Consider the following 16562-nt stretch of genomic DNA (forward strand, 5'->3'; position numbering starts at 1 on the left):
TACACCAAGGACAGGACAGGGCGGGGACAGTGAGTTCAGAATGCTGAGAGCATGGAATCAGGCCCGGTTGCGTCTTACAAATGCTTCCTGAAATGCATTTTTATTAGCACCCTGGACCGGAGTGTAATTGCCGTTATTTGTACGTATGTTTTACGTCACAAAAGCCGGATAATATAAATCGCGCGCGAGCACACACACTCACACAGTCTCACACACACACATACACACCAGAAACTATGAGACGAGTTGCATGTTATATACTGTACTGTTGTTACTGAAGACTTAATGAAAACAAGGTCAAATGCAAGCTGTGCAAAGCCAAGTTGTCCTGTCGAACCAGAAACGGGTGTTCCTGGATGGAGCACAGGTCTCCGCCAGGCCGGGTTTCTTGGTTCTTACCAAAGGAACACACATTTCGGAAGTCAGTGATACCCAATTGAAATTTAATGGAATTATGACAAATCTGAGTAGTAGCAAAAGGTGTTTTGAAATAAACACAAAAATGGCAGAAGATCTAGTCTGGCACACTTAGGGAGTTGCATACATGCAAGTAATTCACGTTTTTTGATTGTACGACATTTGGTTCAAGAGTTATTATAGGCCAAAGAAAGTATCACTTGAACTGAAGAGCTCAAAGAGGAGGTAGTGGCCCCAGACCTCACTCCAACCACAGACACATGTACGGCACTCAGTCACCACTTCATGAAAAAAGTAAACAAACATGAACAATAATCCAATGAGTTATTGATTGCCACGGTTGGTCACATTATATGACCCGTGAGCACTGAGCTGCCTATATTTTGATGTATTGCCCACCAGCTGGGCCAATCAATCTTATGGATTATTCCAAAGTGTGCGCAGTACCTTTGATTGCTCGTTATTGTGGAGAAAATGTGTTATATTACTGTAAACTGATGCTCTGATATTGTGGAGAAATCATTACACGCCCATCCATGCACACAAAATGCATGACGTAGTTAATTAATGCTAGATGAAGCCGTTAGGCTACAACTTTTACATTTACTCTGTGATGTTCAAATCCAAAATATAATTCTCCCTCCAACTGCTGTTGGTCTTCATTCATGGAGCTCCTTGCTTGTCATCCATGCATTGACATTGAAAATGGTCGCACATGTTTTGAAACCAGATGATGTCCGGTAAACTGTAATCATCAATTCAACATCTATAGCACAACCTCTGTCTGTCTGGACCATGCTTCTGTACATGCCTGGTAATGAGCAATGTGTAGCAGCACTGTCTCCAAACTAATCAATATAACCAAAACACAACCAAACTAATCGAGGGGAATCCTGGTGGTCTACAATGTTCCGGTAGGCCTGCATAAGAGAAATCCATAAAGCAATGTTGTGTGAAGTGAATGTCTATGAAGCATGGTGGTAACAACAACAGAAGTAATAAACAGGGCATGTGTCTGTTCCCTGTTCAAGGAGGGAGTCATGATATGAGGCACAGAATACTGAGAAGTGAGTACATCATTTTATATATATATATATAGATGTACTCATAATAAGTCATTTCTTTCACACTTAACTGCACAATCTAATAAAACAGAACATTTGACACTGGGGAAGAAGGGGATTTGAGCTTCACTGTCTGGAATGAATCTGAAACCATGTCATAGAGGTAAAGTGGTTATTAACTCATTTTGGCAGGAACCCCTTTTGGTGTTAGCATTATGTTATGCTTTAGCTATTGAAAAATAGCAGATCTACAAGCTCATAGGGTGCCACCGAGTGGCGCGCTACGAGCTTGTAGGTCTGCTATTACCAGCTCTACGCAAAATGTAGGCATGCATTTTTGGAAAGGGGGAAAAGCGACAGTGATCAGATTCACACAGCTTATCCTTCTCTGGCCTGATGACATAATGCTCATAGACACCCTGTAGTAGACAAACTGCTACAGCTTTAGTCAGTTTCACTATACTCAAAGATAATGAAGTCAAGGCACTCTGCTGCCCTCCTCTGGTAAAACATAGTAAATTCACTAGTTCATCATACACCTTGGATGTTACTGTATATGTATGCACTTGTATGGGCATTAAGCCTTTATAGATTATATTAAGTGTATTTATATAATATAAATGTCAATACTTAACCCATTTTGACCTGAGATCAGATTCTAAAAATGTTCTTCTACATCCTGACAGTTTTCTGAAACAGCTGTGTTTCTATGTCAGTCGTTTTTCGATTTTTCAAAAATAGCAGACCTACAAGCTCGTAGCGTGCCACTCGGTGGCACGCTATGAGCTTGTAGATCTGCTATTTTTCAATAGCTAAAGCATAACATAATTGCTAACACCAAAAGTGGTTCCCGCCCAAAACAACAAACTGAATATAATTATTTTAACAGTAATGATAATAGACAGTACTAGACACAAGGAAAAAGAAGGACTAAAGTGAAAAAACAACTCCATATTAAATCCCCATCCCGTCAGAATTTCCTGCCGTCCACCTATGACACAGTAACTCAACACCGCGCTTCGTCTGCCAAACATTTCCATGACATTTCTTTAATTCTAGTTTATTGGCCCATATAAAACAAGGTGTTGAATAAAAAAAAAACATCTCACTGCTGAAAATAAACTCGAAAGTAGGTGGTTTCGAAAGTAGTACATGATACAAGTGAGGATTGTCAGAGAAATTAAAATTAATCCATAATCCTTGCAAGTGCATCAATTGCAAGTGTCATAATATGCTGCAAAAACAGTGCAACAACAAGCTTTCTACGTTATTAGCCATGATTTGCTGGAGCATGATCCAATGTGGCACTTTTATAGAGTGGATGTGCGTGCTGGATGTTCGCTTGTTTGTGGAAATGTCACTTCCAGGCCAGCCAACTTCCATGCCATGATGTGCAGCAAAGTGCAGCCTGTGATGTACACATGGATACACATGGATACTCTCATCCCGACCTTCTCGGGTGACAGGAGGAGACTTGGCTGCCAGCCAAGTGCTAAACACTGAGTTTGAAACACAACAGTTTCAGGTGACACTTTCATCTCTTTTTGAGCAGATTCCGTTTTCCCCAGAGGAACTTCTGTGACTTTGGTCGTCGGCGTTTCTTTTTTCGGCATCTCTGTTTGGAGTCGATTGGCAAACTATTCAGTTTCAAGCTCCAAAGCTGGCTGTACACCCAATCCGGTTGCTTTTTAACCACAGAAGCTTATATTACAATTTCGAAGTAAGAAACATTATGATACTTTAACAGTTGGGTCAAATCCACTTTTCAGCAAAGGAGATGTATAAGCTAGAATGTACTTGTATACTAGCTAGATGAAAACTTAACCTACCAATTCTGCCTGGTATTCACCACAGCATTTTATCCTCCAGTTAAAACCCATAATATACAAGAAGTACGGTAGCTAACTGGGTTTATTCATGTGCTTGACACGCAAGTTAACTATCATTTCCTGGAGGTGGCGGGACGCGCAAGTTAACTATCATTTCCTGGAGGTGGCCTATAGTTACTAGGGTAAGTGATTTTCTTTGGTTAAAATAAGTGTTAAAAAGCTCTATATTGTGATAGAACTCATTGCTATAGGGTTAGGATTCAGTAACAGGAGTCTCCATGTCTCTCCATCTTTATTAAAAACACTTTGACAGCTATTAACGAGTTGCCCGAGTTAATTAATTGTAGAACACTTTCACTGCGATTCGAGAGTTGCCCCGAGTTACACGTATGTTTTTCATCGTTTAATCCACGTTTTTAATCAGTTTTAAGTCATACGGGCTATCCACCGGACAGAATGGGATATGAGACGCGTTATGATGACGTCATCGCAAAAAGGTCCGTGGCGCCGGCATGCAAAGGGTTCTGGGAAATCGAGTCCCATTGTTTACAATGGCGAATTTTCCGGAGGAACAAGCCGCCGTGCGCTGAGCGGGCGGGCTGTTGTTATGAATACTATATGTTACACTACAAGAAACGATTACACCATTTTAAATTTTCATGACAAGCAACTCAGCGGTCGGTGCAGTGCGGCTGTTCAAAGGTACAGTATGTAATGAATTAAACGGTACGTCGCACACACCTCACCACGTGTTAGGCCAACAGTTGTTCCTATAATTTGGGCTGACAGCTGATGACAAGTCGTGAGAGATTCTCTCAGTGTAAACGACCACCATGTGGCATGGGTGGCATGGGTGGGGGTTAGGAAGGTCATCCATAGGCTCCTGGTTCTCAGAGACAGACAGAACATGATCCTCGCTCTTCGTTACGTCCCCCTGCACATTTTTGACACTGGACACCCACCGAAAGCACTGGAGGAGAACTCTTTAACTACTTGGTGTGTTTCCCTCACATAAAAGCTATTCCATGCTGCGCAGGCCGTCTTCATACAGTTTTAACAATTTCTTTAAAGCATGCCGGTTACCAAATGATCATACGGTCTAAGAGACAGTGGAGGCTGTCCTAGCATTCTGACTATATGGTTTGTCTTCAGCATTGTACAGTGTGCATGCTTACTGACCCAGGGCTATGAATGTGGCTGATGATTGATGAAATATCAAAATGAGGAAATGGCACCAGGATACATGGCTCATTGTCTGGCTTAAATCGGTCTGTGAGCGGACTACAGTAATTTCATGGCAATAACAGAGGAAATAAGGCAAACATGACTCACACTAAAGTGCTTTAGTTATCCTACACGTGTTTGCTGACCAAGCACTGGAAACCCCCATGCTCCCATGCCCCCAGGAGCCCTGCAGTCACCATGTCCTATATTAAATCTAATGTTTAGGAGTCTTTAGGGAAAATCCATTGTTTCCCTTCAAGAATATTTAACAGAAACACTAGCCAACGCCCCATCACCACCTCACCCCACCATATCCAATGCCATCCCAATATATAGCAGAAAAAGTCCTTGACACAGCCTCATTTCTCACATAAGTATCATAATCTAGGAATAGAAATTATATTGTTTTTAAGTGCAACTGACTGAGGTACCAGCAGAGAATAAAAATGGAACTGGGTCCCAGCACCAAAATTATACTCCCGTTACTGTGCTTAGAAAATACTGAGAGAAACATTCTGATGTACAATACCGTTTTAAGTTAAAGTTAAAGTACATTTTTAACCCATTTTGACCTGAGATCAGATTCTAAAAATGTCTTCTACATCCTGACAGTTTTCTGAAAAAGCTATGTTTCTATGTCAGTCGATTTTTCAAAAATAGCAGACCTACAAGCTCGTAGCTTGAGCTATGAGCTTGTAGATCTGCTATTTTTCAATAGCTAAAGCATAACGTAATGCTAACACCAAAAGGGGTTCCCGCCCAGAAATTCCAGTGTGCATTACCCCAAAAAAGGTGGAAAAGCCCTCAGGCTCAACTCAAGCCCAACGGGACTGGACGGGAGGAACAGTGTGGTCCTTGGGAGAGTAACAAGCATCGCTGGCAGGCCGTCAACTGGACGCCCCACTGAGGGTCAGCCCAGAGGAGCTAATGACAAGTGGAGTACACAGGGGACTGCTGGACTCCAAAATAATACTGAGGGCAATATCTGATGCCAGAGGACATTGATGATGCACACGCACACACACACAAACACACCATTAATTAACCACGTGAAACCTAGCATCCTGGGAATGTAAACTTGGCGAAAATAGCAGATCTACAACCTTGCATGTACAGTAAAAAAGCTCTTTACATAGTTTGTGCATTGATTGCAGTCACACACACGTTCATACACAGATGGCGGGGGAAACCATGCAAGGCACCAACCTGCACATTGGGAGCAATTAAGGGTTCAGAGTCTTGCTCAAGGACTCTTCGACACCAACTCTGGGAAAGCCCAGGATCGAACCGGAAACCTCGCAGTTGCCGCTCTGCCGGCCACTCTACCCCGGAGCCACTGCCGCCCGCAATGTGTTTTTGTGTCAGGGAGGGGAGGCGTTTGCACCAATTACAGTGTCAAGTCAACCCCAGTCAACTAACTGTTAGGACTTTAACATGAATATTATAGTGTGTATCGGCAAATGCTTAAGTTCTTCCAGTTGTGAGGATTATATTTTATAGACACGACATTCTTTCCCTGACCAGTAAGTACATGCCTAACCATTAACCTAATGACTCTAATTTTAACTGTAACGTCAAGTTCAAGCCTTGTTCTAAAAATACATATTTTTCTGACGATGTACAGCAGCAGACACGGAAATAGAACACCTGACCAGTCTGTACTGGTCAGGAACTGAACTGACCACTTAGGATGACTGTTTCCATGGGGACATTTGGAGGCGGCTTATAATAAGACAATAATAAACAGATGAGATAACAAAACAGCCACACACGCCAGAAACACGTCCAGAAACAAGGTTAACCCTGAATAGACCTGAGGACGGACAGGCATGGACTCCAGGGACTGAATGAAGTCACACTGGAAAACAGATTATACCATTTAGGCCTGACCTCGAAATTTAAAGAAATTCTTCTATCTAATCCTCTAGTTTTCTGAAATAAATGATTTCACGATTTAAAACAAATTACCGTAAATCTGTTAAGAAAATTAAAATTTACTTTGCTTTTTGATACTTCATTAGCATATTCACAAGACGTTTAGGGATAAGGGTATGACGAAAATAGAGCCCTGTGGCTCTGGTCCTACAACTCATACTGGTATGCGATGCTGGCAGTCTGCAACCAAACTAACCACTCAAAACATAAACTTGATATGTAGAGACTAGACCGATCATGACAGATAAGCTGAGCTGTATTTTGAAATACTCTGTGGCTCCGTCTCCATCTCCCTCTACCTCTCTCTTTGAGGGCATAGTAAGTATACCAATACATGATGCAAATAACTATCCCTACATTGTTCCTGAATAAAAGATGCTGGTACTGTGATGATTTAACTCAATCAATTATCATTCTCCTCTTTTACTGGTTGCCTTCTGGCTTGTTTGTGGAGGAGATCGTTGTTGTCCATCGATATGGAGATCACAGGCAAATATCTGACTATTAATGACTACACAAACCATGTAACACTGTTTACTTTTCAAAATTAAAGATATTATTTCAAGGTTTCTTGTGTAAGGGCATATATCATTACGATTATTTTAATCTGATTTCATGAGACAAAGTAATAGTAAAGGAGAATAGCAAAATAGAAGAAAAAAAACATTCTTGCATGTGTCATTTAACACAATCACTTTTAATTTAAGAATGCCTTTGGTGTCGCCAATCACTTATATTGTACTTAAATTGCATTAAATAATTGGAAATGATACTTTGACTTGCGATGTGATGCGAGAGTGCAATCTAGCCAACATCAACTCGAGACTCCTGAATCGCTGATCTGCCATCAGTGTCTTGAGCTCTACCGTGTTGTTAGCTAAGATCATAGATGTCGCGCCGCATTGCTTCTATGCACAGTACAGTACAGTACAGTACAGTACAGTACAGTACAGTACAGTACAGTACAGTACAGTAGGTGGTGCGCTTCTTTCCTTTCCTGGCTTTGCCCTGGCTTATTGCAGAGCTTTTTCAGTCACAATTGAGTATGGAGCTTGTGCAATCAGAAGTCAGTCAAGAGCACTCTCCCATAACACTAATTACTCCGTTTTGTGGTTTGGAGAAATACAATAAGTAAGTATGCATATTTAAGGGGACCACAAGAATTGTGTAAACGCAAAACGGCAAGGTCGATTTTCTTTGTCCCTATCCAGCCCTGCTTGAATGTGAGCAGACCATTATAATTAGAAAACCAAATTGGTTCAATCAATACCCTGGTGCACTTCAACAGAATCCCCAAGAGCCGACCGACCACTGCTTCCCGCGTATTGCGTGCAACGTTATTCACTTTCAATAAAACAGCATTTCTGTGACTCTTCAGAAATACCAAGAAACGTTAACCGTCTTTGTAGTTTACTTTGAAATAAACCAACAGCCTTGGTCTTGGGCCTAGTACTACTATGCTTTACTTGTTGACAGTGGAAAAATGGCTAACGAGCCATACATTAGCCTCCACTGTAAGCACTAAGCACTAAGCAGGTGGCTCACTAGCCTGGAACTCACCTATGCTTTCTATGGCATAGGCAGCTTTAACAAAGGTGAAGACGATCAGAAATCAGCAGAGAGTGATCGACGTTTGCGCTACTCTATGCCAAATTGAAGTGGACTCGGACGCAGACTTTATTTTCCTCCCTGGAAATAAAAACGTCTGGGTTTCCGAGGCTAGTGGCTCACAGACAAAAATCTACCAGTCCAGTGGAAAACAGGAGAACAACAGATAGCTGCCAAAAGTGTTTTTGAGTGGTGCAGCCAGCCACTCCAAGGAACAGCAATGTGTGTCCCCTGTGTACCGTCTGTCCCTCCCTATGTATGTATGTCTGTCTGTTTGGGGGTACCAACAGGTGACAAAGTGGCGCTGTTGAGCTTCACACTGTGCACAGGTGCATGATGGGAAGCCGAGTATTTCCTACGCGTGACTGTGTGCGTTAGGCGACTCAACAGTGACACCTTAGGTCACTGTGCAGTATTTCCGTACTCCAGCGGACATGGAGACATACATAGATAGGAACCCACATTGCTGTTCCACCACTCGGTTCAGACAGGTCCTCACGCTATTATTTTTTGTAATTTATTTATTTCATCTATTATTTGACTAATGAGGCATAATGAAATGCATGGAGGAAAAACTGAGCATCTAAGCATCTCATAACAAGATGAGGGGGGCCCACCTTGTTATGAGATGCTTGCTGGTTGTACAAGAAAATAGATTGTACCTCTGCAATGGAAACCCACCTCTGTCTGCATTAAATGATTATCAAATTAAGATGATGAACTGAACTGAATCATCGTCTGCTAATGTTAACATAATCTGCCTAGGTCAACATAACCCTCCTAGGGTTTAATCTTACTGTCACATCCAATAGCTGCCGTCACTAAATTGATTAATTATGATTCTTGCCATCACTCATGTATAGATTGGAATATTATATTTGCCAAAGAGGAAGGAACTTAAGCAATTAGAATCCACGATAAATAGCTTAGTTTGGACAACAAAGGCACTCTAAAACATCCATTGTTTTCATGGTGCCACTAGGTCCACTACTACTGTATATTCACGTCTCCCTAAAAAGAAAAGCTCCAATTAAATAAAAAGGTTCAAGCCGTGGTAACCAAGCTTTTCAAGCCCAAGAGCCCATTTTATTCCCAATTGTAAGCCATGATCTACCACTAAAGTGTGTTAAAATAAAATAAACACTTGTTTTTTGCGATTTCTGACAGGCTCAATGCATGTGCACACATCCAGAGACTATAGTTTAAGAATAAATAACTGATGGTTATATAATTAATGCCGAAATATACATATTATTATCTTATTTGTTGAACAAAACGCAACGGACATGAAATTAATTGCTTATATAGCACAATATTTAGTTTCTCAGTTCGATGAAGATTCACATTTACATATGTTCAAATGACAAATACATACAGTACATGACCATATATTTGAACAGTTATGGTGACTGATACAATACTCTCAGTGTCAGACCACCTTTAATGAGACTACTGTGACTGCACATTATCTGCAAGCGTTCTGAAATCTGGTTCATAGTTAGTGATTGCCAGTCTGAGGCTGTAATTAAGATGTGAGTCACTCAGTCATACGAGTTCTAAACTAGGATTTTATTATTTTATTATTTTCATTTGTAAAAAGGCCATTTCACATAAGTAAACTGGAGCCAAAGTAGGCATTTGAGTGCACAAGACACAATCAGAGGATACTTCTCTCTGCTCACAAGTGAACAAAAAAAGTCCTGCTTTCTAGCTCTGTCCTCCAGTGGATAGTCAGTTATATTACTAATTCAGAATTCTCCATTTCATCCAAAGTTAATTAATGCAAACACAAATCCAGATTGAACGCCAAGCATCACTGGGGCCCCGTCTGTTGTCATTGATAGGATTTGATGAAGAGGAATCTTGGCCTCATGCACGCAATCCTTGAATGCAGTGTACACATCCTCACCCCGGGTCCTGTTTTTCCAACAGAATAAGGGCGAGAAAGTCCTCTTTGGTGTGAAAAATCTGGGAAAAACACAATTAGCTGGGCGGTGTCCGTGACATGTCAGTGGACTCGTCAAACTGAAGTGAAAAGTATGACACATTTTGACAAGTCTTTGAATACGTTTGTATCAATGCTTTAAATTCCTCCTTGTTTTTATGGTTAGAAAACAAGCAGTCCATGTCCCTCCCTGTCCGTAAATGGTTCCTTTGCGCCGAGCCAAAACATGGCTAAGTCGGAAGGATGCATGCTCCCAATTCCTGATGGAAATGATTATTGAGGATTATGATTTCTTTCCGCCAGATCTTCCATAGTCAGAGTAGAGTAGTCACTGGCACTGCATGCCTGTGTAGGTACAGTAGTGAGTGAGAGGCGGTTTAGCTCTGTGGGTGTTTTATACTGTTCTGATATGCATGACTATTATGCACAACTTGTGCATAATAGTCAAACAAACGAACTCCGCAGTTGATGGCCCAACACATGTCTGGGGCCATCACTGCGAGCTATTCTAAATGCACGTTCTGTGTATTGGTAGTGATGGCCTGGCTGCCTGTCAGTCTGACACCCGCTCACTCTCTACTTGTCTTGAATGGCTCGTGCGAGCTACTGGTAGCTTGCGAACCCCTGCCCTGAAACATACTGTTTTCCACTGGGTGCAAGAAGCCGTTTTGTGACTCATGACTTTAATAGTCACTAGAATGAGATTTTATTACCAAGTATGGGATACGTTCAAGGAATTTGCCTTTGGTATGTTTCTGCAGCCACACAAACAACATTTAACTCAGCAGCACACTGACAAACTACAGTGAAATACAGGACTTGCATTCGTGGAAAAAGGACACAGCAGACTAAACAACACAGACAAAATTCATGCAGCCTAGTATTTTAGGTAGCAGGTGACATTTAGCGATGTGTGATGATAACGTGTAGTTGTGGAGCAAGCATTGAGCACCAGTGGTGACCATTGTACAAGTAATGCACAAGGTTCAGCTGTTTAGACAGTCAGAGATAAAGCGAAATTCTATGCCAAATCATGTAGCTGTGATTGGCTCACTTACTTGCACAGTAATCATTTGCATGTAAGCCATGTATTTTTTTCAAGTTCAAAACAAGTTCAAAAGTTCAAAACAAGTTCAAAACAATACCCATCTGCGACATACAGTAGGTGTGAGTGGCTTTTATCTTGGAAACATCATTATTGATGATGGATTATGTATGAGCTGTCTACCCGACTGCGAAGATGTATCCTCTGCTGCCATAGTAGGCATAGCCATCACCTGGCCTAATTGTCTGTAACCATGGCAAGGAAAAACACCCTCTGTGGAATTCTGTAACAAATAACCTAGGCCTAGTCAGGGGATTAAATGGTTCACACACTATATCCCATATCATGCTGAAACAAGTGCACTTAAAGGGACACTTCACCCTTTTTGCAAAAAAATATGTGTTAATGACGTTTAGAAGATTTAAAACACTTTCCTGGGGGTCTTTGTGTGTGTAATATGTGGTTTAAGATATTCCTTCCTGGACTACAATTCCCATAATGCTTTGGTGCACTGCTCCTCCTTGTGGATAGGGGGATGGCTGTCTTACTGAGACAAGATGTAGTCCAGGAAGTAAGAGAGCCCAGTGTCCATGACATCAGAGACACTGGGCTCACTGCTAAAATCAAAAATATCTAAAACCACATATTACACACATAAAGACCACCAGGATAGTGTTCAGAGGAAAACCTGTAGACTGACTTTCAGATTCAGTAATTGTGTCTTAAGATCAAAATAACAACATTATAATGGTCATCATTAGTCTTGCCACAGACACATTTGTCTGTGTACAATACGGACATATTGAATATTGATGACCCCTGCAGCAGGCACGCACGCACGCACGCACGTCGGTCTCTCTGCCTGTCCAAATAACCTAGTGACCTACCGAGTGATTTTCAGATGGACATACAGGAGTAAATTCATGCAGGTTTATCCTATTCAAATTGTGAAGTCATTGATATTAGCCAACATATACGGTACCACTAGTCTAAAGGGCAGCTTATAGGTGTACATAGTTGTACCACATGGCTCATCCTCAGATGACCTCAATGGCGTTCAAATGCAATCAGTCTTCATCATCCTGTGATGAATAGTTCACAAGTTAATTATGGATGACAGTGTGTTCATCTTGCTCTTCCTCTCAATAAACCACCCCCCTTCCTAAAAACTATGAATGCTAGAGCTTGCACAAGAAAAAAACCACATCACCCACTTCTTTACACCTGTAAACCTGTGATGGGCAGCAAAGGGCATTAGGGCTATGGACCAGAGCTACCTTTGCCCACCTTTCCTAAATTCCACCATACAGTAATTTTCCCATGACATTGTTAATAAAGAGACAAGCAACAGAAAAACAATAGCTACCCCTCCCTAGCCGAAGCAGGACATTATCCTCCACGATGAAAGCATGAAATAACCTCTGCTAATAGAACATTATGTTCTGCCTTCTCCACACAAATAGATCTTGTGAAGAATAAAGATAGCAGAATATAACTAGAGCTTGTCCTCAAATAAGCATACAGATGATACATCTACAACATGCAGTATACTACCATCCTTACCATCGGTGTACTGTATAGCTACAAGTTGGTGAAGAAAGGTTTATCGCTTCCACAAGGTTTTCCAATACTAGCCAAGCTGGAAATGTAGCCTAAGACTTTTTTCCATCCTTAGTGTTGTACCATGACCCCTACAAAACACAATAGCAGCAACACTTCTGCCTGATATCAGCATCACCAATCAATATAGGGGTTGGTTTTCCAAGGACTGTAAGAGTGTTCAAAACGAATACTGGACAACTCACCCCAGTGAGTTGTCTTCACTTTCTGACATGGCGGGGTGAGTTGTCTGTACTTTCTGCCGGGGCAAGTTGGGCGAGTTGGTAAAGGGAAAGGACGGACAGCTCACCCCGAAAGTCCAGACAACTCACCCTGGTGAGTTGTCTTAACTTTCTGACATTGCGGGTGAGTTGTCTGTACTTTCCGTGGCACCCATTACAGTAATTCAATTTCGGATCCAACTATCGGTTCCTACAGACGTGCGCAGTCACGCGCTAATTATTTATTTATTTAACAGTAAAATCCGGTGAAACACTGTTGTAAGTAAGGAGTAGACTAGCGTCTCTCTCTCATTCTCTCTATGCAGCATTGAGGGGGACGTGGGGGGATTGTTTGGGGATAATGTTTGCGCTTAAAAGGCAGAGTCTCACAGCTGTACAAATTTGCTAATTCATTAGACTGCACTCCCAACGAACACAGTTCTAATATGCCTACTTATTGACGGAATACATCTGAATAGCAAAGCTATTGACACCCCCCCCCCCCCAACAACGATGATGATGATGGCTACTACTATAACTATAAGCATGTGATAAATTACAAGTGACCTTATATAACCATTCAGCCATCTTGAGTAAACTAATTAGGAGGGGTCCAGGTAATATTAACATCTATGGCCAAATTGCCAACACAGTTTTACACATTATCTTCAGAAGTTTCACACACACACACACACACACACACACACACACACACACACACACACACAGATAGAGAGAGAAATCAATGGATCTATGCCGTAATTCAGGAAGATAAGGTTGAATTAATCTAGATTATATTAAGGATACATGGGATATTCAGTAATTTATATAAAAGAGCTCAAAGGGTATAGATATTCACTAGTCAGACAACTCACCCCGAAAGTGCCCGAAAGTGAATACAGCTCACCCCCGAAAGTGAAGACATCTCACCGGGGTGAGATGTCTGGTGAGTTGTCCGGACTTTCGGGGTGAGATGTCCGGACAACTCACTTGGAGATGCAAAAAGGGTGAGTTGTCTTGTTACCTTCAAAACACACTTTTTTCTTTTTGTTCTTTTTTCTTCTGTCACAGGAAAGTTTTAGCCGGTTAGGGTTGGTTACTTTTTCTATACCAAATACAGAAAAAGTATTACAAATACAGAAGGAAAGTAGTTAATCGATTGATGGGACAAAATGTAGATGTGGCTGAAATAAGCTGACATACAGAGTCACATTCTGCAGTGTGAATCAATTCATAACATGACCAATCCACCAGGCATGTGATCTGTCTCTAGAGGCAAAATAACAACACAACAAACAGCCCATGTTCAGGGCAGTACACAGGGAGTGACCCAGCACAACAGAAACCGACCCCCAAAACACCATATTCTGCAGTTCTGTTCTCCCGAGTCCCTCTATCAGTCTCTCATGATCTGGCAAAAACAATTAGACAGCTGTTGGAACAGATTGCTTATACATAAGGTCATTAGTAAACTGTAATTTGGCGTGCCTGCATGCCTGCTCAATGTCCCATGCACTAACCACCAGCACAAGCTGCCCTTCAACCTGTTGCTATAGTAGCTGAAGCGCCTGGATTTTTTTTAAACGACTGATTTAACGAATCATGATAAGAAAAATACATAGACTATACACCCACCCACGTGGTAGTAAGCCAGCCAGCCAAGTAAGACGCAAGTGATGCTAATGCAATTTTGCACTGAATGGGTGTATTTAACAACATACTGAATAGTTTTAAACGTCACATGGTCCACCGTCCAGGTCCATCTATTTAAACAACACTTACAGCCGAGGTGGAAAGTTGACAGTGCCTTCCCTTGACAGCTTTACGTCGAGATGCTTTCAACAAGTGAAAAGTAAAGAGCTCAGCTGCCGCGCCAAACTTGAACACAAAGTGCCACAAAGAAAACTCCTCTCTGACTGTCTCCTCATTACATAACATTACATGACAGCCGTTGAATTGCATCAATCATAATCCGTGGTTCATTCATGCTCATAACAGACATTGACTATAGGCAATTGCGAGGCGTGCAACCCATCCTCCTACCGTATTTGTTGGGTTCTCTCTCGTATTTCAGGATTGGAACCACGCCGTCGGCGGCGGCGACGGCGGCTCCGTCTTCTGGCTCTCCCCCGCTGACGGTGTCCGGTGCGGGGTCATCGTGGATAACCGCCTCGACGTGCTGCCCCTGCGCCTGCTGCCCAGCTCCCTGCAGTGCCTTCTCCTCCCCTTCCCCGACCGGCACGACCACGAATCTTTCGCTCATGTCCTCCTCCTCCCCCGCCGTGTCTCCCCGTGTCTCTAATGCCGCTCAGTGCGACTCTTTTCTAGGGTGAAAAACTTTCCGTTTAGCGCTGTGATTCAAACCGCCTGTAGTGTAGTAGAGTGGTTGCTAGAGGAGGGGGGGCGCACGCTTGACAACGTATGTGGACGCACATACACTCACTGACACACCACATGCGTCATGAACACACTACAGTGACTACACTAACTGCACTACTACCTACACACTGAGACACAGTCACACACACGTTGATCCGAGGATTGATTACACTGAAGGCGTGCCCGTCTCATGGTCTCCGCTAATTGGACGAGAGGGTCGAGGAGCGGTGTCAATCAGTGTCAAAAACAAATCAGGGCCATGAAAACCCAAATATGAAATGAGCGAGTTCTATTATTTGTGTAAACTTTATATGTGGTGTGCAAATGAGTCAACATTGCATCATGAGTAAAGTCTAATTGAAAGCCTAATACTATTCCTCTAGTTTACAGCATAGACAGACAGACAGACAGACAGACAGACAGACAGACAGACAGACAGACAGACAGACAGACAGACACAGTCACTCACACACACACACACACACACACACACGCACACACGCACGCACGCACACACGCACACACACGCGAACACACACACACACACACACACACACACACAAACACACACACACACACACTCACCACTCCCATTAGGTTTGCTGGGACAAATAACACCCAGTCAATACCCACTTTTTACATCCTATCAACATAATTTCATTTAATCGTTAATTTTCCATTACAGCCTCTGACTCTCTGTGAGCTCCTGCTGAAAATAGATGTCTTGTAAACAGCTCAGAATGGGTAATTCAGCTTATCATGTTTACAGGAATACTTCATGATACTTTTGGCATATTAACGGTATGCACATAATGTAAATCATTCCCCCAAAGATACAGTATGTCACAAGGAACACTGGAGAGGATTTCTGTTTCCATTTACTGAAAGTAACTTTTATACTTGGCGTTTAACCACTTCAACCCACTTTCTATTCTGGGGGAACATCAACAAAATTGATGATCTACAAGCTCACAACGTGTTACAGCTCACTGTGAGCTTTTATTTCTGCTAATTTTGGTGAAGACACTTGGACATTTACCAAGCATTTGCCATAACTGTCTTGTTGCGACGGCAGGTCGCATTTACTATAAATCTTGCATTTCCCGTCAGTGTGTTTGTTGATCCTTCCCCATCCATCCTTCCTCTTCGATGTCTCCCTTTTGACTGATACCTGTCCATTTAGAACCAGCTCAGTGGCCTTGTGGTTAGAGGGCCTCATTGCTCACGGTGTGTGTGCGACATGCACAAAATATGGATGCCAGGTTGAAAGTGGTTTATTAACCCATTTTGGACCGA

The 16562-nt window shown here is 42.2% G+C and overlaps 1 protein-coding gene across 3 annotated transcripts in view; it reads right to left on the reverse strand.

The window, feature by feature from the left end:
• Positions 1 to 15371, reverse strand: part of slc12a7b (solute carrier family 12 member 7b) — a 96090-nt gene extending 80719 nt beyond the window's left edge. For all 3 annotated transcript variants that reach the window (XM_080793913.1, XM_080793911.1, XM_080793910.1), the window contains exon 1: positions 14931 to 15371. In XM_080793913.1, coding sequence (XP_080650039.1) covers positions 14931 to 15150 — 220 coding nt within the window. In that variant the 5' untranslated portion in view covers positions 15151 to 15371. The remainder of the gene's footprint in view (positions 1 to 14930) is intronic.
• Between the last annotated feature and the right edge of the window lie 1191 nt (positions 15372 to 16562).

This window comes from Protomyctophum bolini (genome assembly GCF_963924005.1).
Source record: "Protomyctophum bolini genome assembly, chromosome: 21".
In the NCBI taxonomy this organism is placed as follows: domain Eukaryota; kingdom Metazoa; phylum Chordata; class Actinopteri; order Myctophiformes; family Myctophidae; genus Protomyctophum; species Protomyctophum bolini.